This window comes from Garra rufa, chromosome 19, assembly GCF_049309525.1.
Source record: "Garra rufa chromosome 19, GarRuf1.0, whole genome shotgun sequence".
NCBI lineage: Eukaryota > Metazoa > Chordata > Actinopteri > Cypriniformes > Cyprinidae > Garra > Garra rufa.
In genome coordinates, this window is record NC_133379.1 from 7,316,737 (window position 1) to 7,339,469 (window position 22,733).

The 22,733-nt window shown below is 39.0% G+C and overlaps 2 protein-coding genes and 1 long non-coding RNA gene across 3 annotated transcripts; 2 read left to right on the plus strand and 1 right to left on the minus strand.

The window, feature by feature from the left end:
- Nucleotides 1–769: 769 nt before the first annotated feature.
- On the minus strand, nt 770–1,822 carry LOC141291894 (uncharacterized). Its single transcript, XR_012340409.1, has 2 exons — nt 1,442–1,822; nt 770–942 (listed from the first exon to the last, which is right to left on the minus strand). It is a non-coding gene; the product is annotated as an uncharacterized lncRNA (long non-coding RNA).
- Nucleotides 1,823–10,270: 8,448 nt separating this feature from the next.
- LOC141291941 (serine/threonine-protein kinase pim-1-like) lies at nt 10,271–12,665 on the plus strand. The gene is made up of 7 exons (XM_073823937.1): nt 10,271–10,881; nt 11,200–11,294; nt 11,414–11,464; nt 11,578–11,956; nt 12,058–12,234; nt 12,364–12,452; nt 12,576–12,665. The coding sequence occupies exons 1-7, from the start codon at nt 10,401–10,403 to the stop codon at nt 12,663–12,665; spliced, it is 1,362 nt and encodes a 453-aa protein (XP_073680038.1). The 5' UTR covers nt 10,271–10,400.
- A 7,587-nt stretch (nt 12,666–20,252) lies between these two features.
- Nucleotides 20,253–22,517, plus strand: LOC141291942 (serine/threonine-protein kinase pim-1-like). The gene is made up of 7 exons (XM_073823938.1): nt 20,253–20,733; nt 21,052–21,146; nt 21,266–21,316; nt 21,430–21,808; nt 21,910–22,086; nt 22,216–22,304; nt 22,428–22,517. The coding sequence occupies exons 1-7, from the start codon at nt 20,253–20,255 to the stop codon at nt 22,515–22,517; spliced, it is 1,362 nt and encodes a 453-aa protein (XP_073680039.1).
- Nucleotides 22,518–22,733: the final 216 nt, after the last annotated feature.

The following is a 22,733-nucleotide window of genomic DNA, read 5'->3' on the forward strand; positions in this document are numbered from 1 at the left end:
CTTGCGCTCCTTTTTACTTGCCATTGTCACAGAGTTTTTGCTTTAGGAATGAGCTCATTTTATATGTTAATTAATTAAGCAGGGGCGTTTCGACGGCGGAACATTCAGCTGCACACTATTCCACGATCATTTGTGATTTATAACCGAATGACTGGCGTACGCATGGATTTCGTGGTACGTTCGTTTCTCTGAATCGCTCTTACGATCAAATCAGAAAAGTTCTTAGATAAAATCAAGGATGGTTTCTACGCAAGTCTTTATAAATGAGGCCCCTGCAGTGATAATAAAATAAAATAAAGGAGACGGGTGCACAGAACACCCAATGGCATCACGACAACCCTACCTAGTACGTTGCCCTCCTTGTTTGCAATGTTTGTAATATCTGCACAAAGGAGACGTCAATCAGCTGCTGGAAGATCACGTCTTTGGAGAAGACTTTTGATTTTACACTCGAAAGAATTAAGTATTACTTAGAAATTAAAGATGACCTCGGAATGCATTGCTAGACAACACCAACTCTTATGAACAATAATACTGATAAATGCTAACCACTAATTAATTATATTTTTAGTAAAATGAACTACATGCACTTTTTTATACGCCATATGCATGACATATTCATGACTATGCAGTCAATGTGAATACATCTCAATTCTCAGTCAAGTAATGAATTAATGCTATATTTTATTAACTGACAAACAAGAAACACGAATAAATTTGTAAAAGAATAAATAAAAGTAACCTTGATGTTAAATAAGTACAAGTCAAAGACACATAAAACAAAGCTTTATTCAAAGTAATTGTTCTAACAATCATGTGTTCACAGCCTGTAAATAACAACTGCCATCAACAGCTGTGCCAATTCTGCATCTTTATTCTGATGAAGCAGCTGACCAGCGTGTCCACCTTCACCTGTCTCTGCCGTCCATCACGTCCCTGTCCCTGTAACATCCAGAAAAGTTTCAAGTCACCTCTGTGATTCATGTGCTCAACACTGCATTTACATTCGCATTTTATCCAACACAAATGCTCCTCTATTTATTTATATTAATACAAAAGATCAGTTATGTTTAGTTACTATATGTACATGCGTTTATTTACATTCCATTCATATAAAGTAAACGGTGTTGACAACAGTGAATTCTACTGTAACAGCACACAACACTCAGATGTCTATTACGTGCTCATCTGCAATTGTTTGCGAACTTTTTCTGTCACATATTAAATACTGTAGACATTTAACAATGGTCTTTCAGATGTATATGGTTATGTACATTCACTTTGGAGATATACGTGTGTTTACTGGATCTCCCCTCTTTGCTATACATATGAAACATGTTTTTACAGAACAGTCACAAATATACTATAATGTTACACCTTAAGCGATTTAACAGTTTGTTCTGCGCGATTGTGACACAAGGAACAGCGTAAGGTTACTCACTTTTGAAAACACCCTTGTTGCTGTTCTCCATCACGTTCGATGATGACGTAGGCTATTGATCTCCCGTGGGCTTCTGGGATAGAAAAGTAGAAAAGTATCCCTCGATCGGCACTTCGAAATCTGGGCGGGACGCAGTAGGCATCCGGGGATCTCTCGCTTACTCTTTTGTGGTTACTCTTCTCACGTACCCATTTCGCCTACTATATAGTAGGTAAGTAGGCATATTCGAACGATACTTAGGTATACGTACGCCTGAATCTCGCGAGAAATAGTGCTTCATCCTGGTAAATCTCGCCTACTCTTTTGTGGTGTTTGAGATTTCATGCATACTTTTTCTTCGCCTACTGCTTTTTGCCTACTAAATAGTATGGAAGTATGCGATTTCGGATGCAGCCATGGAGTTGGCGTGGATCAACGCACATTCTCACGTTAATTTCATCGTTAGTAAATCCAAACGTGAGTGTGAAATGTGGCGTACGCAAAGTTTTTGTGCGTACGCAGCGTTGATACATCAGGCCCCTGGGCCCTCATTTATCAACAGTGCGTAGAAAAGGTTCTATATTTTGTCCAACGAATGAAATTTAGAATGTGCCTAAGTACAAGAAAATCCGCATTTATCAAACGTGCGCAAGCAGTTCTTACGCACATGAGTAAGCAATCATTGTTGATAAATACCACGTGCGTAAGTACCATGCTCGTTCACATTCATGGTCATTAGCATTCGGAAACGCCTCCAATTAACCATATATGGTTGACAACACTTCACTTTAAGAAATACGTGATTGTGTTTTTTCCTCACTGCAATAATACTTAGAAGCCACTCTGTGCTCTCGCCAAGCAGATCAGCGCGATCTTGGAAAACGCGCTCTCTGCGGAGCGCATTGTTTGCCAAGTCTTCCAATAACGCAAGATAAGCCATTGCACTGAGACAAATATATTTCACATCTGTCTTTTATAGGGTTTCACACCAATTAAGCATCGTGTTTAAAACTAGACAAATTATAAATTGAGTGTTTTAAAGGAAACACAGGACGTATGTGGATTGCTTAAAGCTTAATGTGATCTTAAACGCTTTTTATGTGTAGTGTCGCTATTCTACCACTAGATTATCTGCGTAAGCATGCTCAGAGGTGTGCTTATATTTACACACATTTCTACGCATAAGTACAACTTGGTGAATCCCACACTTTGCGTGAAATTGTTCTTACGCACTCACTACGCACAAATCTGTCCGTACGCACCATTGATAAATGAGGGCCCTGGAGTGGATGCAGAGTGGATGGATTCTAACACCTCTATGTCGTGCCATTTCTTGTCTCCAGACAGCACATGATTCAGAGCTTTACACTGCTCCAGAACCCTTGCAATCATTTTTCCTTTGGTTCCCCATCTTGTTGGGCACTCTGTAATTAATGAGTGCTCTGGCAGATTCAGCTCTTTTTGGGCTGAAGTCAATGCCATTCTTTTCTTCCAGCTGTGGGAGAATTGACTGACCAGCTTCTTGCAAACTCCTACTGCTCGCTGCACACTGTCATCTTTCAGTGCGTTTTCTGAAAATACACCATTATAAAAAGCTTAGAATGCAATTATCTCAGTTAGCATTAGTTAATAAGATGTGAATGAGCCTACAATCAACTTTTTTTTTACAGTATATACATATATACAAACTTCTTTTTACAAATATTATTACAAATTATTACAATATGATTATGTATTGTATTTGAATATTTCCCAATTATGATATGTATATTATGAACACTTAACAATAGCAAGATGGAGTCTGTGACCAAAACATTGCAGCCTAGTCCATCCATTTATTTCCACTGCCCTTATTATGTTGGCGTATTGTCAGTAGAGATGCACACCTGGCCTTCTTCGTTCAGACCCCAGCCAGCTAGAGCATCTTTCAAAAGAAGAAGCGATGTTTTCTCCAGTATGGTCAGTGGGAAAGTATGACGTTTGTAAACGTTTGTAAACAACGACTCTTTACTTCTCATGAAGAACGCATGAGAAGGAATGTGATATCTTTTATCGTGCGTTAGGATAAGATTCTTAAAACCATCTTTTGTGACAATGTTAATCTGCATCATATCTTTAGCCAGGTAACTTGTTATGGCATCTGTTATTTCACCGTACCTTCGTGAAGATTTGTCATAGAGTGTGCTTGAGCATTTGAAGTTTGCTTGGATGTCAGTCGCGGTGGTTGTGATGAAATGTGTTCATAGGTGGGCCTTTTGGCCATGCATTCATCATAGAGTCGTCTGTGATACTTCTGCAGGTGTTAATACAGGTTGGTTGTGTTGCCCCGTGAGGTCGACACAGACGTTCGGCACTTTTTACAAAGTACTTGCCTTTGAAGTACATCAGTACGTCGAAATCCAAAAAAAGAAAATTGCTCTTCTGCAGACACACCTTGTTGGGAAGTTGAGCCGCTGATCCTGCTCATCTTTTCCAAATGATGTTAACTTTATTTGCTTGTTCAGTCAGTACATGCAGTGTTAAAATGCCCCCTATTGGTTAAACTCTGCATCAAACGTAATATACGAATGAAGACATAATATGCACATGAAGCGAACTGTCAAAAACTATGTTTATGCTTGTTACCATATTTGATAGTCCATCAAAATAATTTCAGCTCTTGCGATTTGAAAATCGCACCCATTCAAATCGCGATTACGGTTTACAAACAATTAATCGTGCAGGCCTAGCTCCAAGCAAGTACAGGAACCTGCTACTACCAAAGCATATGGCGATATGGTGCTGTGAATATTTAAGACGTACTGCTGCTGCACAAATAGCATATAAAACAACCCATAGCAGATCTATACAGGTGGAGCTGGGGAAGGTGGAGGCTTTCAGAGGAACTCTAAAAGCACACTGCTAAAGGCTCAAGTGAATGCCAGCCAGTGGTAACCATGGTTTTTGGTTTTATGTTTAGTAAAACCACGGTTAATTTTCATAAGGGTTGTGTTGTTGTCTGCCTTAGCTCCCTTTAAACCCGTTTTAAAACGATGTGAATATTTGTCAGCTAAATTTCTACGCTTTATAATTGTAATTATGTATGTTAATTGTGTAGTATTCCTAATTTGTAAGTCACTTAATATTAAGATTTGTATAAAATAAAAAATTTATAAAACTGTTGTATAAATTCAGTTTTACTTTTGCAAACTCCCTTTATAATTATTAAAAACTGTCACTTGTCTTAGTTCATCGCGATCTCCCAAACTTGCGTTTAATTAATGAAGCTCTCTACACTGCATACTGAATCTATTATTTACATGGTCTCTCATGGTATATATACTACTGTAATACTTTCAATTAGTCATAAATATACTTATAAATGTTTAAAAGTAGGGTTCAAGTGTATTTGTTACTATATATAGTTTTTTTAAATACAGATATAGTACACTTTTAGTACAGTACTAAAAAGTATACTTAGTGTACTTAGTGTATTTTAGCACACTTTTTTCACATTTTGTATATTTTTTTAAATATATTACTATTATACTTTAAACTATTCTTAAATATATTTATAAATGTTTAAAGTGTATTTCTAGTTGTAACTAAATATATATTTTTTAAAATACAGATATAGTATGTTAAAAGCACATTTTAGTTCAATTTCAGGGTGTCTCAAAATAGCACAGTTGAGTACACTTAAATGGTCTTAAGTTTATCTTAATATATACTTAATACTATTTTTTAGTACATTAAGTACAAAATTAGTGTGCGAAAATAGAGCACTTTTAGTACATTACTGAAAAGTTTACTAAGTATACTTAAAGTGTATTTTAGTGCACTTTTTTTTTTTTTTTACCTGGGTTATATAGGATAATATTACTTTTAGGGCTGGGTAATAAATCGATTTTATCAATTAACTTAAATGTGTAGTTTACATCGATTTGCTTGAATGAAAATCGGTTTCAGCACAAGCATACCCGCCAAAAAAACAACCTACAGTTGTAGAAACATTCACAAATTGTATCCGCTATAATAAAAATGGGAAAGCGATCACGGATGCTGTAGCACTGTGTATTGCAAAGGATGTGGTGCCCATATGTATTGTGGAGAAGTCGGGGTTCATTCACATGCTGAAAGTTTTGGACCCCAGGTATGTGCTACCAAGCCGCAAACGTTTTTCTGAAGTTGCCTTGCCTCAGCTATATAACAGCACACGCCAAATGATCGTTAGGGAGCTGGAAGGGGTGTCGTTTTCTCCACCACAACTTATCTGTATGACTAAAGACAGCGGCACCAATATGATCAAAGCTCTGAAAGACAATGAGTGGCCCTACCTCCAGTGCTTTGGACACAGATTGCACACTGCTACTGTATAGGTAAGAGTCTAATGGGTATGCATTTAAGTTATATATTTTCCCATTTGCAAAAGACCCATGAGCAGCCTAATTAATGTATCATGCAATTAATGCGTTATATCAATCATAATGGTATACATGCTGTGTGTGTGTGTGTGTGTGTGTGTGTGTGTGAGAGAGAGAGAGTGCGTGCACTCTGTGCATGTGCATTAATCTGTCCACAAAATTGGCATGAATAATCATAATGATATACATTATGATTACATTTAGCCAGAGGTAGTAGACAGACTTGTCTTCCTGGCTAAGAATGTTTAGAAAAAAGAAGAATGTTCAAACTAACAACAGCACAACACATAAGCACTCTATGCTCTCATGCACTGATATTTAATGTTTGTTTGCACTTTATCAGAACTACCTCCTATCTACTGAATTGCAAGATGTTAAACTTGTGTTTAAAGACATAATTTCCATTTTGTGGTGAACTGATACTTTAAAATTGTGTTAACATTTGTTACGCTTTATGATGAAACCAAATTCAGTTTGCCCCGTTTCTTTAGAACACTATATGTCTTAAACATTTGGTTCTTTTTGTAAAATATGATAGATCTTTCATTTTGGCACGGCTTATCCTTCAAAATTGTGTTCACTCTTTGAGTTTGAAACCAAATGTTTAAAGAAAATTAATCAAAAAGGCTCAAATAATTTTATGTTTTATGTTTCATTTCAAGTTACGTTATGTTACATTTTCACTGTGTACAATGGCAAAAGGCCAATGTCTTTTTGGCCTGTTGTTTCTGATTGCACTTTAACCCCAAGGGGGAAATCCAGATCAAATCCCAGAAGGGAAAATCAAAACTAAATAGTAAAAACTTGTTTTGAACAATTTCTTTGTCATTTGCCGATTAATTTTAAGTGGGGGGATTTTTTGTGAAAAAATCGGGGATTTTTTTTAGGCCATGTCGCCCAACCCTAATTACTTTATGAAGATAGTTATGCTGTTTGGGCCTAAACCAGTTTCTCACAGATTTGAATTGCGAAGCGGTGCTGACGTGGAGGTCACTTTTAACAGGGAAACGTAAGAAGTGAGTGTTTTACCTTATTTAACAGTATCGCCATCAGAAAGGGTCCAATCCACAGAGATATTAACCACAGCAGGCTGCAGTGCAAACCTACATCACCTAATATAGTTTGAAGAGAAAGAGAAACCACTGAGACATTTGACTAGGAAACATCTGTGGCTGTAAAATCCAGTGGACAGACATCAACCGCATACAGCCCAAAGTAAAGCTGTGATAAACTGAGCGTGACCAGATCCCTCCCTGGCCATTCCTGTGATGAGGGCAGCACTTACACCCTCACCAATCCCGAATGAGAAACACCTGAAGACACAATAAACTCTATTACTGTTAGTGATGAAGATATGAAAGATGGACAGATCAAACCCAGCAGACCTTCACCTGTGAGAGTGAGCGTGACTTTTCACCAGGTCCAGCACCTCTTTAGTGTTTCCCACCTCTCCATCAGTGAAGATGAACAGCTGAAGAGCAAAACAATATTAAATCTTTGACTAAGATCCATTACATTAGTACAGTGTAACATTCAGGTGCACATTGTTGTACCTGTCTGGGGTATTTGGGGTTACAGCGCTGACTGTAGTTGTGTTTTAGATATTTAAAATATTTGTGCCGCCAATGTCTGCTTGCATTTCCTTCACTCTCTTCAGAGCCTGATCCATTGTGTCCTGATAGTACTCAACACTCTGACTGCAAAGACAGAGGCAGCCAGCAGACAGAAGCGCAACCCGGCGCCGACAGACACCCAGTCTGAACACATCAGGACTGTCTGTACTCTCTTCCAACAGAAACGCTTGCTGACCTGAACTCACAGTGTCATCATACAGATTTCTCGCCTGCAGGATACAATTTTATTATGTGATGCACAGTAAAAAATATATGCAACTGAGCTGTGGTTTATATTTGGACTCACGCTTTCTCTGTCCTGCACCACAATCTCCTGCTTTCCGATCTTGGCACTGAAGTGGCAGACAGCAGCATCAGCAGGCAGAGGGAAGACGAACAAGGCCTCCAGGGGGCGCTCTTCTTCATTCACATTCTGCAGAGTGGAGGAGACTGTGGCTACATGATCCTGAACCCCAACCTCCACTGAGTCACACAAACCAACAGAACAACATCACAAAAACAGATATATCTAATACAGCTCTGATTAAAAAAAGATTGTATTCGACACTCTATATTTAAAATGACACTCTCTTAAGAACATGAACGTATAGATGTATGATTATAATTTGGTGAACAAGGGAGAACGGGACATAGGCCTATGCTCCATATGACATTTATGAAAAATGCACTTCTTGAAAGAAAGAGCATTCTTTCGGTTAAAATCGACTAACTTGCCTGAACACCTCAGGTCTCACACAGATTAAAAAAGTTTTAATTTAGGAAATAGTGATAGTAAACGGGTGAAATCATACCTGGGCCTGGCACGTTTTTCTCGGAGAGAAAACCGAAGTTCCGTTAGAGTCAATCAGGGGCGGAGTGGCAATCGGGACGACCGGGACATTTCCCGGTTGGCCGGCCGAAGGATTTACACAGCGGATCACAAATTGAGTGGGCGCGAGGCGAACGCGACCGGCCTGAGCTTATTAGAATCATTGACGTTACTAAATTCTCCGCGGATAGCGACCAAATACTCCCACATAGGAGAGAGCTGACACTTTTTGAATTTCGCGGATTATGTAAATCCACTTGGGGTTCAGAGTACAATTTTTACCCACATTATTTTCACACTTGTCTAGTACAAATATATCGCTTTGTTTTATATTTACAGCGTATACGTTTTTCGTTATTTACCTAAAAAAAAAGGAAGTGAAACGTGACATCATGCCCCGTAGGTGGGCTACATTGTAACATCTGAGGGGCACGTTGTAACACGACCATATGACAGCTTAAAATGTTATCTGATCAAATGAAAAAAAATATACACAACAAACTAAAATATTTTGTCAGTAAAATAAATGTGTTGACTTTTTCAAATGAAGTAATGACGTTTAAAAAAAAAGTTTGACAATGCATCGCATTCGCAACAATGCTTTGAACGGCCCTGATCGCAACACACAGCTGCACAGTAGTTCAAAACAATGTGGACAAATAAATGAAACACATTTGGACATTCAGAAAAACACTCTCCTCCCTCCACACACAGCTCTCATAGAACACCACACACATAAACGAACCAAATGCTTTACATTTCTTGAAATAATAACTTCTAAGGATTTTGATAAGAAACAGGTGAATAAAGGCTGACAATCAATGTTTAATGTTCAGAAGTAAGTAGTGTAAATTGCATCGCTAATGTCATAGAATAGCATAGTTTAATAACAGCGGGGCATATTGTCACACAGTGTTACAACGCTCCCCATCTGCGCCACTGGAATATAATACAGGTTAGTGTCTTCTGCTGGTTTGCGAAGCATTAATAAACTATCTAAACTGATAAATAACAAATTGGAGATTAAAATAATAGCAGATTTGTCTCATTTTAAATGAATACTAAAAACTGAAATGAAAAGTTTACTTCAGCCGGAAATGTACTTTTACTATGGTATAGTAAAGTTGGGCCGGTGGCAGCTTCTAAACATACGGCTGATTCTTCCATTAAATGTATTCATTTACGTTAAAAACGTTTTATTTCACCTATTTAACTAGTTTTTCTTAATTTAATATCATTTGCAAGGAAATGGAGGTTTACGACTTCACTCCACCAGACTGTAATCCAAATCTGAACATATTCATGGAGGAATTTTTTTCTGGTTATGTTTCCCTGCTATAACATTTGAATATGTCTTAAGGGAAAAGGAAGAAATTTTGAACTATTGTTTAGTTGTTTCTAGGTTTGATTTTTTAATTTATTGATGTATTTTTTTTCTATGTAGTATTAGTTGATTTAGTTCATCTGTTTTTTCTCCTCTTATTCACTGTTATACAATTTAAGATTGCTATTTTATTCTGTGTATCTGGATTTATATTTCAATATTTTTGTAATGCTCAATTATTCTTCTTTAATAAAAAAAAAACCCTGAACGTATTATACGTTGCATAGACGCCCTCTACTGGAGAAACTAACAACATGACAAACACTGACAGCTAATGAATAAATAAATAAATAAAGACATGTTGACCAGAGATTTTGTGTTGTCATATGGCCTAAAAAGTATAAAATTGTATGCATTCATTAATCTTTATACCGAATAAATTTATTGAATTTAAAAACAGCAACACAACAATTGCTACTAATAATGAAATGTTTTTGCTTTAAAACCTATAGGTCTATACATACATTATAAATATATTTAAATGCAAAATAATAATAATAATAATTTAATGTAATTTATTTTCTATCATGTTTTATTGATATAGGACTGAACGGGAATCATTAGAGTTTTGAAAAGCCTCGTTCAGTTTACGTAATGTGCGTTGGTTTCTATGGCAATGACGCTGCGTTGTTATGCCAACCCTAAAAAAACAATTACGGTACATAACGTTATACGATACAGCTTGCAATACAGATGTTGTCTTAAGCTATGACATTCTGATATTATTGTAGTGTTCAGTGTTTTCACAGCGATGGGACAGCGAGCTACCAAAGTAAGACCGATGACAGTTGGCGAGGTGTACGATCAACATCTTAGTACACCCCCAAAACCCGGCACCAACACCGCGGTTCAACATCCTCCTCCCCGCGATGAGACCCCTGTTGATGCTGGAGGAGGAGGAGAGGAGGTAGGAGGAGTAGGAGTAGGAAAGGAGGGAAAAGAAGGAGGAGAAGGAGAGGAGATAGGAGGAGTAGGAGAAGAGGAGGGAAGACGAGAAGGAGAGGAAGGGGGTGAGGAGAAAGAGAGGAAGGAGGAGGAGAAGGAGGAGAGGAAGGAGGCAGGGAGAGCTGAGGAGAAAAGAAAGAGTAAGAAGTGGTGGCGGAGGCTTCGCTCTTTCTTCCGAGCTGCCAAAAAACAGCCTCCAAAGAGCAGCTCAGGTCAGGGAGAGGTGGAGCAGCAGCAGGATGAGGGAGAGAAGAGGAAGGTGGCATGGGCTGGAAGAAGTAGTGATGGTAAATCACACAACCATGTTATGAAAATGTGTTGTTTCTAAACAGCTCTACTTTGATCATATAAAAACTACTATGATCAAACACAATATCAAAATGTACTAAATGTTGTACTAAAATCCACTTCAAGGCCATGATTAGATCTTTATTCCGTGACATGTTAAAAACATTACTGTTTTATGTCTATACGTACTAATGTGTGTTCAAACTTGAAATATCCATTAATTACATGTATAATTACATGAAAAAAGTTTTGAGTAAGTTTTATTGTGAATACTGCCTGACACATCACAAGTCCAGGTTGATTTATTTTTTTAATAGACTACATCTTCAGCCGCTACACCATTGGTGATCAGCTGGGGAAAGGTGGCTTCGGCGTGGTGTATGAAGGGAGACGTTTGGATGATGATCTTAAAGTAAGTAAATATAAATAATGCATTAACAAGAGAGTAAATGTTTGCCTTGTCTTTTCCTCATCCTATATTCTTAACCCTGTTTGCATTTCTTAAATGAAGTTTTTTGTTTTGTTCAACAGGTGGCTTTGAAATATGTCACTAAGACCACAAACACAGAATGTATTGTCATTGTAAGTACATTGCACTATATAAACAACATCCAACATCTAATATTAACATTAACACAAGTCCCTATTTGGGAAACCACCCTCATGTAACCATCATAAAAACTCAACTCCTTTAGCCCGATCATCCAAACCCCCTTCCAAAAGAGATCGCCCTCACCATCCTGGCAAACAAGGGTCCCAGCGTGCCAGAGATCATCAGGCTGCTGGACTGGACGGACCACCCTGACCACTTCGTCATGGTCCTCGAATGTCCCTCTCCCTGTGAGAATCTGCTGGAGTTCATCAGGCGTCAGGGTGGAAGCCTCGACGAAGAAACAACAAGGAAGATCATGCGGCAGGTGGCTCACGCTGCAAACATGTGCTACCTCCGCGGAGTGCTCCACCGTGACGTCAAACTCCAGAACCTCCTGATAAACAGGGAGACATCTGAAGTCAAGCTGATTGACTTCGGATGTGGGGACATTCTGAGGAGGACACCGTACTGGTCATACTGTGGTATGTATGATATAATTCATTTCCTCTATCCTAATAGATATGGATCATTTCTCCTGTCCAAAAGCAAACTTACACATTATACAAACTCTGCTCTCCTCCAGGCACAGCAGCGTACTCCCCTCCAGAGTACCACCGCATGCGGAAGTACTACGGCGGGCCAGCGACGGTCTGGTCACTAGGGGTCGTGATGTTCACACTGCTGTGTGGACGCTTGCCTTGTGACTACGACCTCTTCCTGCTGGAGTACAAGCAGTGGTCCAAACCCGGCCTGTCAAAAGGTGAGATCTTCATCACAAAAATAACTAACACATGTAAAACATCTTACAGCTTATCAAATAGAATAGCAATCAAATAGAGCAGATGTCAAGTGTAAGGTTACCAAACGTCCTTCCCGTCTTCCTGCACAGAATGCTGTCACCTCCTCAGGGCTCTCCTCCACGAGAAGCCAAGTCGGCGACTTGGCCTGGGGCGAATCATGTCCCACAACTGGTTTAAGGTAGTGAACCTGAGATCAGCTCAAAAAAATATTACGGGAAGGAACCAAAAGGTCAAACCTGTTGTTTTTTCTGTTGTTTCAGGTCGTCTCATAAGACCACTCCAGTTGGTGTCTCTCATGCAGCTTAGCGTCTTGCGGGCTGACATCCCTCCTCTCGCCTTTGCGTCTTGCGGGGCAGGCAAGCCACGTGAAGCGTCTTGCGCCTTGGCTTGAGGTAGCAGTATTAGCGTCTGGCGGTACTGCTTCCGGAGGTATGTGTACATATTGTATACATGTACATACTTCTTTTGGTTGTCTCTTTTTGTTTGTCCCATCATGGCCACTCCATTCCTGAGGTTCCTACCACAGCTGTGCCAATGCCAGAGCTCTCTGTCTTCAGCTCCACAATGCCAGAGCTCCCAGAGCTCCCCTGCCACTGCCAGTTGAGAGGTTCTTGTCATGGCTGCCTAAAGCGCTCTCTCTAAATGCCATTCATTCTGGTCATGGCTGGCCCAATGATTCACAGACCCAAGACCATCTCAGTCCTAGAGATACCAGTCTCAGCAACCTTACTCTCCAGGCTTGCTGCCGTGTCTGTCCAGACCCAAGGGCTCAAGGTTGCCAATAATCATCTGTCCTGCTGCCAGAAGTTCCTGTTATAGCAGCCATAGAGGGTGCTGTCATTGGTACCCATTGGTCTACAAGCTTTAATCTGAAATAAATAACAAAACTTGAAATTAATATTTTCATTTAGTAATTTAGCTTTAAACCAAAGCAGTTCAGACATGGGAAACATTACAAACTATGTATCATACAAGTTTCAACAATACTCACAGAACCACAATGCCAAATTTCAATCTGAGGTAAGTAGAAGCTAAAAAAGAAAAACACAGGTAAGTAAAAATGAGAAACTGGTTTAATTAAACTTATTTACAGGACGTGCCTGTTGACTTCGTACCTCATTGAGATGCTGCTTACTCATGGACCATTGTGGAACAAAGAGAATATGATATGAAAAATCACAAAATTGTATTCCTTTAAATATATTAATATGTCAACCTTTAAAAGATGGTAATACAAAGACGTTCATCATTATTGATCTCTCCTGGTTATATCAATAACTGTTGTAGTAGCTAGCATACTTTATCTAAATTAAATGTATGTTGAAATATAGGGACATCATGATATGGAATTCAAATATTAGCTCTATGGACTATTGTAAGGTGTTTGGTTTTATTATTGCAGGAAAACTTGGTAAGATTCTTCTTTTTTTTACTTTAATAGTAGTCTCAGCATTGTGTTGTCACCCAAATTTCAATAAAGTAACCATTTTAACCATTCTTTGGCTGTGTGAAAATATCCTCATTGAATAAAGACCGGTCCAACAGCTTCAGATAAACACTGATACACACACACACACACACACACACACACACACACACACACACACACACACACACACACACACACACACACACACACACACACACACACACACACATGTTGGGTTTACATGTTTTATGGGGACATTCCATAGGCGTAATGGTTTTTATACTGTACAAACCGTACTTTCTATGGCCCTACACCTACCCTACACCTAAACCTAGCCCTCACAGGAGATTGTGCACACTTTTACTTCCTCAAAAAAACTCATTGTGCATGATTTATAAGCCTGTTTCCTCATGGGGACCTGAGAAATGTCCCCACAAGGTCAAAATCTACTGGTATTCCTATCCTTGTGGGGACATTTGGTCCCCACAACGTGATGAATACCAGGTACACACACACACACACACACACACACACAAGGACAGATCGACCACTAAAACACACAAACACTTAAATCATCAGTGTGTGACAGAGAACTGAAGATATTTGCTCCAACGTCTCTTGACGAACGCTGACTGAATGAATGTGGTCTGGAATGGAGATCTCACCTTTCTGAGAGCCAATCCATGACGCTGCCTTCATGGCCACAAACTGCCACTCCACCTGCTGCTCTATTTTACAGCCGTATAACCAGATCAGAGCCAGGAGAGTGGCCCATACTGACCCATCCACCTGTAGACAAATCATCATCCACTTCATTTGTTACTGGACCCTGGACACAATCACTGCTGTCTTATTATTTGATCACATCTCTCACCTGTGCTGGTTTCTGATTGGTCAGCTCGTCCTCCGTTATCTCAAATGCATCAGCCAGTGTGGCGTCCAGCTTCCAGCAGCCTGACGCCTTTTGAAGAGAGTCCAGCTGCAGTAACGGGTCCTTCTGGGGCAATATATATTCACATAGTAGGTAGTATAATGTGTAAATTCAGTATGTAGTGAGCTGGTAAACTAGTATTCCATTCTAAATATAACCATTGCACCAGTCTCATGCAGTAAGTGCATGTAGGTGTCCTGGTATTGATTATGTATACTATACATTTTTTGTCCACATGAGGAAAACATATTTTAAACAATGATTTTTGACAATGGTTAAGGTTACGGGATACAATATACAATTTGTAGAGTATAAAAATGATTGTGTTAATGACAGTGGTGTTAATATACAGTCGTGGCCAAAAGTTTTGAGAATTACATAAATATTGGAAATTGGAAAAGTTGTTGCTTAAGTTTTTATAATAGCAATTTGCATATACTCCAGAATGTTACGAAGAGTGATCAGATGAATTGCATAGTCCTTCTTTGCCATGAAAACTAACTTAATCCCGAAAAAAACTTTCCATTTCATTTCATTGCTGTCAATAAAGGACCTGCTGAGATCATTTCAGTAATCGTCTTGTTAACTCAGGTGAGAATGTAGACGAGCACAAGACTGGAGATCATTATGTCAGGCTGATTGGGTTAGAATGGCAGACTTGACATGTTAAAAGGAGGGTGATGCTTGAAATCATTGTTCTTCCATTGTTAACCATGGTGACCTGCAAAGAAATGCGTGCAGCCATCATTGCGTTGCATAAAAATGGCTTTACAGACAAGGATATTGTCTTTTGGTCTTGTTTGGTACGGCAGGTTGACTTGTGCTTATTTGTCAGTTACTGCATAATTGAACTTTGAATACTTTTAAGTAATTTTATGTTTTAAAATAATTTTATCCTCAGTGACATTTTTGAAAAATGTCAAAAAAAAAAAAAAAAAGAACATGTAGGATTGTGGCCAAAACTGGTACTGCAATCACTTTCAAAATACTGTAGAACGGTGTATCCCCTCCCCCCCTGACTCGAGGTTGCCAGCTAAGCTCATAGACAGTAAAAAAATATGGACGTAGTATCCGTGACGTCACCCGTAGGATTCTGAAGCGCTATTTTGAAGCTCATAGTGGGCGGGAGTCGGCCGTCGCCATCTTGGAATCGCGTCACTCCCGGATAATCAAAAATGGGCAAAGAGGCGGGACGTGGGTGGAGCTGGTTGCTGAAACCACGCCCGCCTAGCGCGACAGTGGTGACAGCAGCGGCAATCCCCCTGTCACTCAAGTGGCTACGCCCTTAATTATGCTGAACTTTAAGGCTTAATATAACTTAAACGGATGAGTTATAAAAAAATTCACCCCCCTCACAGTTGACATGAAGGGCAAAACTAGCTATACAGACCAAAACCATTTTTTGAACCAGGCTGTAAACCTACTTTTTTCTGCTGCAAAGTTGGGCATTTTAACATAGGGAGTCAATGGGACTGACTCCCTTTTGCAGCTAGTCTCTAGCGGCCAGTTGATGAATTGCAGTTTAAGTCACTTCCGTGTTGGTTTCAACAGAGAGAGCGGGAGGTTGCCGCTTGGCTAAGCAACAGGAACATCAGTTGTGGGCTGCAAGTTTCACTTTTAAATGACAATATCCTGGCCGGACCACTGTTGTCAGTATTTGAAATGAACATGATTTCTTAATGTCTAGTGACAAGTCAGGGCCATTTTATGATTAACTGAAATAAATTTCTTAAATACGGTTCCTTTAAATCTATCTTAAATTTGTTTTGTTTAAAAATAATTACATGGAATTGAAAAGTAATAACACTAGAACACAAAGGTTTTGGTCATTATTTATTTGGAGAGGAGGGGTAAACAGAGCACCCACAATCAGAGCACTAATGCTTAAAGTCTGTCTTTTACTACAAGTCAGTAACTACACTGATTTGTTTTATTCACAAAAAAGAACGCATTTATTGTGGAATCAGACTACATTGGTTGCGCTGTTTTTTTGTGTGCGGTAGATTCAGAAATACAGATTTTTGTCTTTGGTTATTGTGTGGCGTCTTGCTGTTTTTCATTGGCCATAGTTGCAACGCCTCCGGACAGCTCACACAAGACCAAGTCCTATCTAAATGCATGGGGGAATCCTGAAATCTCTCCAGCTCATCTCGCAATTAAATTACATGTTTCAAATCAGCAACAAAATCTGAAATGAACTGCCCCATTAATGTTGTTTCTTATGCTCAAATAGCACTTAAAAGGCTTATTTTTCAAGCTAGACCAGCCAATGGGTATGCGCAGTCATAACATGCTTATTACTGTGCATGCGCATTGGCTGGTCTTGCCTCAGGTATGGGAAGCCATTTTAGCATTAGGGAAGCGTTACTCGTCGTAATTGCATTTTTACTAGTAACAATTCAATTACAGAGCTCTATAATACAATTTTTACTAGTAACAATGCCAATTAAAGAGCTCTCTGATTCAATTGTTATTAGTAAGAACTGAATTAGAGAGCTATTTAATTCAATTACATGCTTCTACAATTAAACATATCTTCAATGTGTTTTTTGACTAGTAGAAATTAATTTGTAGAGCTCTCTAATTGAATTGTTACTAGTAAATATTGAATTGTAGAGCTCTGTAATTGAATTGTTACTAGTAAAAATGCAATTAGGACGAGTAACACTTACTCAGTTTACAAATGTAAACTGTCACCTGACAACTATTTTGAAATCATACGTTTAACTGGATTTAAACTAGCCTGACAAGCCAGACCCACATAAATGTAGGGTCTGGGCACTCTCCACAGACAGGGCTCAACCGGAGGGGTGGGATAAACGGTTGTCTTTCAAACTCCTGCTCCACGCAATAGCCCTACAACCAATCAGAGCAATGAAGAAGGTGACGTAGTCAGAGCGACGAAGATTTTTAACGAAAACCGGTGCAGTCTGTCAGCCAAATAATGGACATAGATTTGCACCAGACCTTTAAAAGTAAAAACATGCACAGACAAATCCAAATTACACCCTGCGGCTTGTGACAATACATTGATGTCCTAAGACACGAAACGATCGGTTTTTGCAAGAAACAGTATCATTTTTTACCTTTGATACACAGTCACTTCCTTCTGTCATGAGCACGAGTTTAGCATTCGACTCGTTACATGTGAACGCGCTCTGCCGTAGTATACGCAAGCGCCGTAAGCAGGGCCAGATTAACACTTTGTTGTACCCTGGGCAACAATATTCAAGGGCCCCATCATCACCATAATATGGTCATATATCAAATATATTAATATAATATACAGTAAATATACTCAATACTTCAAATCCTAACTTTCATCATATTTTGATTTACAAATATTTAAATGCTCATAGAACTACAAATGCACTACTATGTCCCCTATCAAAGACATTCACTCACATATGATGCTATGAAAACAAAACACATCAGCATCTGTATAATCTGGTAAAATTGACCCACTACATTGAGAGGGAGGGAAGTATCCATTTTCACAAAAAATGAATAGATAAGCAACCACTTTCAAACCATTGTTTATTTAACAACACTTATTCCCAATAGAAATGTATGGAATTGATAGAGCTATCACAGAAGACAATGCAATCAAGTTATTAGTCCAACACAAACAATTTGAAATCTGCCAGTTATCCCTCCACAACAATTTACAGTATTTTCATAAAGCTGGCACCTCAAGGAAAAAAATAAAAATAAAATGCAGTATCACTATTTGATCATAAACATTTTGATCCTAAGCTCATTTAACTTGTTTTAAAATAGAACAACAACATATTATAGCACAATTAACCAGTTAAACATTTTAGTGCTACATAAATACACTACACAAAACAAGTTCTCTGAAGAAGACAAGATCAAATAAATGCTATATAATCTGGCAAAACACACAACTTTAGTCCTAAATAATGAGGAAGTGCATGTTTGAATTTGAAATGCCTTCATTTGGCAAACACATCTTACAATGGCTTTTTTCTGGACTTTAACTGTGCAAACTGGTGTATAACATCTTCAAAATCAAGGCCACTAACAAGTTCATGTGCAATAGCTAAAATAGAAAGTGCAGATCCGTGTCTGTGACACAATTTCTCTCTAGAAGACCAGATAGAAATAAATACCGTATATCTCATACAGCTCTGATTTAAAAAAAAAAAGATTGTATTAGACACTCTATATTTAAAATGACACTCTCTTAAGAACATGAACGTATAGATGTATGATTATAATTTGGTGAACAAGGGAGAACGGGACATATGCTCCATATGACATTTATGTAAAATGCACTTCTTGAAAGAAAGAGCATTCTTTCGGTTAAAATCGACTAACTTGCCTGAACACCTCAGCTCTCACACAGATTAAAAAAGTTTTAATTTAGGAAATAGTGATAGTAAACAGGTGAAATCTGGCACGTTTTTCTCGGAGAGAAGACCGAAGTTCAGTTAGAGTCATTAAATGAGCAAATCTATGTTTTGAGAGACGATTTCTGTTTGAAACACAATCAGAGACACCGTTAACTCTGCGTTGTGTTCTGACGCCTCACGTTATTTAAATTGAGGTTTGGCTCATGAATATTAAGTACAGAGTAGGAGTGAAAACTTTCTATGCAGCTTCTAAACATACGGCTGATTCTTCCATTAAATGTATTCATTTACGTTAAAAACGTTTTATTTAATCTATTTAACTTAGTTTTTCTTAATTTAATATCATTTGCAAGGAAATGGAGGTTTACGACTTCCCTCCACCAGACTGTATTTTTTTCTGGTTATGTTTCCCTGCTATAACATTTGAATATGTCTTAAGGGAAAAGGAAGAAATTTTTAACTATTGTTTAGTTGTTTCTAGGTTTGATTTTTTTTAATTTATTGATGTTTTGATGATTTTTTCTATGTAGTATTAGTTGATTTAGTTTATCTGTTTTTTCTCCTCTTATTCACTGTTATACAATTTAAGATTGCTATTATATTCTGTGTATCTGGATTTATATTTCAATATTTTTGTAATGCTCAATTATTCTTCTTTAATAAAATAAAAAAAAACCCTGAACGTATTATACGTTGCATAGACGCCCTCTACTGGAGAAACTAACAACATGACAAACACTGACAGCTAATGAATAAATGAATAAATAAATAAATAAATAAATAAAGACATGTTGACCAGAGATTTTGTGTTGTCATATGGCCTAAAAAGTATAAAATTGTATGCATTCATTAATCTTTATACCGAATATATTTATTGAATTTAAAAACAGCAACACAACAATTGCTACTAATAATGAAATAATGTTTTTGCTTTAAAACCTATAGGTCTATACATACATTATAAATATATTTAAATGCAATAAATAAATAATAATAATAATTTAATGTAATTTATTTTCTATCATGTTTTATTGATATAGGACTGAGAATCATTAGAGTTTTGAAAAGCCTCGTTCAGTTTACGTAATGTGCGTTGGTTTCTATGGCAATGACGCTGCGTTGTTATGCCAACCCTAAAAAACAATTACGGTACATAACGTTATACGATACAGCTTGCAATACAGATGTTATCTTAAGCTATGACATTCTGATATTCTTGTAGTGTTCAGTGTTTTCACAGCGATGGGACAGCGAGTTACCAAAGTAAGACCGATGACAGTTGGCGAGGTGTACGATCAACATCTTAGTACACCCCCAAAACCCAGCACCAACACCGCGGTTCAACATCCTCCTCCCCGCGATGAGACCCCTGTTGATGCTGGAGGAGGAGGAGAGGAGGTAGGAGGAGTAGGAGTAGGAAAGGAGGGAAAAGAAGGAGGAGAAGGAGAGGAGATAGGAGGAGTAGGAGAAGAGGAGGGAAGAGGAGAAGGAGAGGAGGGAAGTGAGGAGAAGGAGAGGAAGGAGGAGGAGAAGGAGGAGAGGAAGGAGGCAGGGAGAGCTGAGGAGAAAAGAAAGAGTAAGAAGTGGTGGCGGAGGCTTCGCTCTTTCTTCCGAGCTGCCAAAAAACAGCCTCCAAAGAGCAGCTCAGGTCAGGGAGAGGTGGAGCAGCAGCAGGATGAGGGAGAGAAGAGGAAGGTGGCATGGGCTGGAAGAAGTAGTGATGGTAAATCACACAACCATGTTATGAAAATGTGTTGTTTCTAAACAGCTCTACTTTGATCATATAAAAACTACTATGATCAAACACAATATCAAAATGTACTAAATGTTGTACTGAAATCCACTTCAAGGCCATGATTAGATCTTTATTCCGTGACATGTTAAAAACATTACTGTTTTATGTCTATACGTACTAATGTGTGTTCAAACTTGAAATATCCATTAATTACATGTATAATTACATGAAAAAAGTTTTGAGTAAGTTTTATTGTGAATACTGCCTGAAACATCACAAGTCCAGGTTGATTTATTTTTTTAATAGACTACATCTTCAGCCGCTACACCATTGGTGATCAGCTGGGGAAAGGTGGATTCGGCGTGGTGTATGAAGGGAGACGTTTGGATGATGATCTTAAAGTAAGTAAATATAAATAATGCATTAACAAGAGAGTAAATGTTTGCCTTGTCTTTTCCTCATCCTATATTCTTAACCCTGTTTGCATTTCTTAAATGAAGTTTTTTGTTTTGTTCAACAGGTGGCTTTGAAATATGTCACTAAGACCACAAACACAGAATGTATTGTCATTGTAAGTACATTGCACTATATAAGCAACATCCAACATCTAATATTAACATTAACACAAGTCCCTATTTGGGAAACCACCCTCATGTAACCATCATAAAAACTCAACTCCTTTAGCCCGATCATCCAAACCCCCTTCCAAAAGAGATCGCCCTCACCATCCTGGCAAACAAGGGTCCCAGCGTGCCAGAGATCATCAGGCTGCTGGACTGGACGGACCACCCTGACCACTTCGTCATGGTCCTCGAATGTCCCTCTCCCTGTGAGAATCTGCTGGAGTTCATCAGGCGTCAGGGTGGAAGCCTCGACGAAGAAACAACAAGGAAGATCATGCGGCAGGTGGCTCACGCTGCAAACATGTGCTACCTCCGCGGAGTGCTCCACCGTGACGTCAAACTCCAGAACCTCCTGATAAACAGGGAGACATCTGAAGTCAAGCTGATTGACTTCGGATGTGGGGACATTCTGAGGAGGACACCGTACTGGTCATACTGTGGTATGTATGATATAATTCATTTCCTCTATCCTAATAGATATGGATCATTTCTCCTGTCCAAAAGCAAACTTACACATTATACAAACTCTGCTCTCCTCCAGGCACAGCAGCGTACTCCCCTCCAGAGTACCACCGCATGCGGAAGTACTACGGCGGGCCAGCGACGGTCTGGTCACTAGGGGTCGTGATGTTCACACTGCTGTGTGGACGCTTGCCTTGTGACTACGACCTCTTCCTGCTGGAGTACAAGCAGTGGTCCAAACCCGGCCTGTCAAAAGGTGAGATCTTCATCACAAAAATAACTAACACATGTAAAACATCTTACAGCTTATCAAATAGAATAGCAATCAAATAGAGCAGATGTCAAGTGTAAGGTTACCAAACGTCCTTCCCGTCTTCCTGCACAGAATGCTGTCACCTCCTCAGGGCTCTCCTCCACGAGAAGCCAAGTCGGCGACTTGGCCTGGGGCGAATCATGTCCCACAACTGGTTTAAGGTAGTGAACCTGAGATCAGCTCAAAAAAATATTACGGGAAGGAACCAAAAGGTCAAACCTGTTGTTTTTTCTGTTGTTTCAGGTCGTCTCATAAGACCACTCCAGTTGGTGTCTCTCATGCAGCTTAGCGTCTTGCGGGCTGACATCCCTCCTCTCGCCTTTGCGTCTTGCGGGGCAGGCAAGCCACGTGAAGCGTCTTGCGCCTTGGCTTGAGGTAGCAGTATTAGCGTCTGGCGGTACTGCTTCCGGAGGTATGTGTACATATTGTATACATGTACATACTTCTTTTGGTTGTCTCTTTTTGTTTGTCCCATCATGGCCACTCCATTCCTGAGGTTCCTACCACAGCTGTTCCAATGCCAGAGCTCTCTGTCTTCAGCTCCACAATGCCAGAGCTCCCAGAGCTCCCCTGCCACTGCCAGTTGAGAG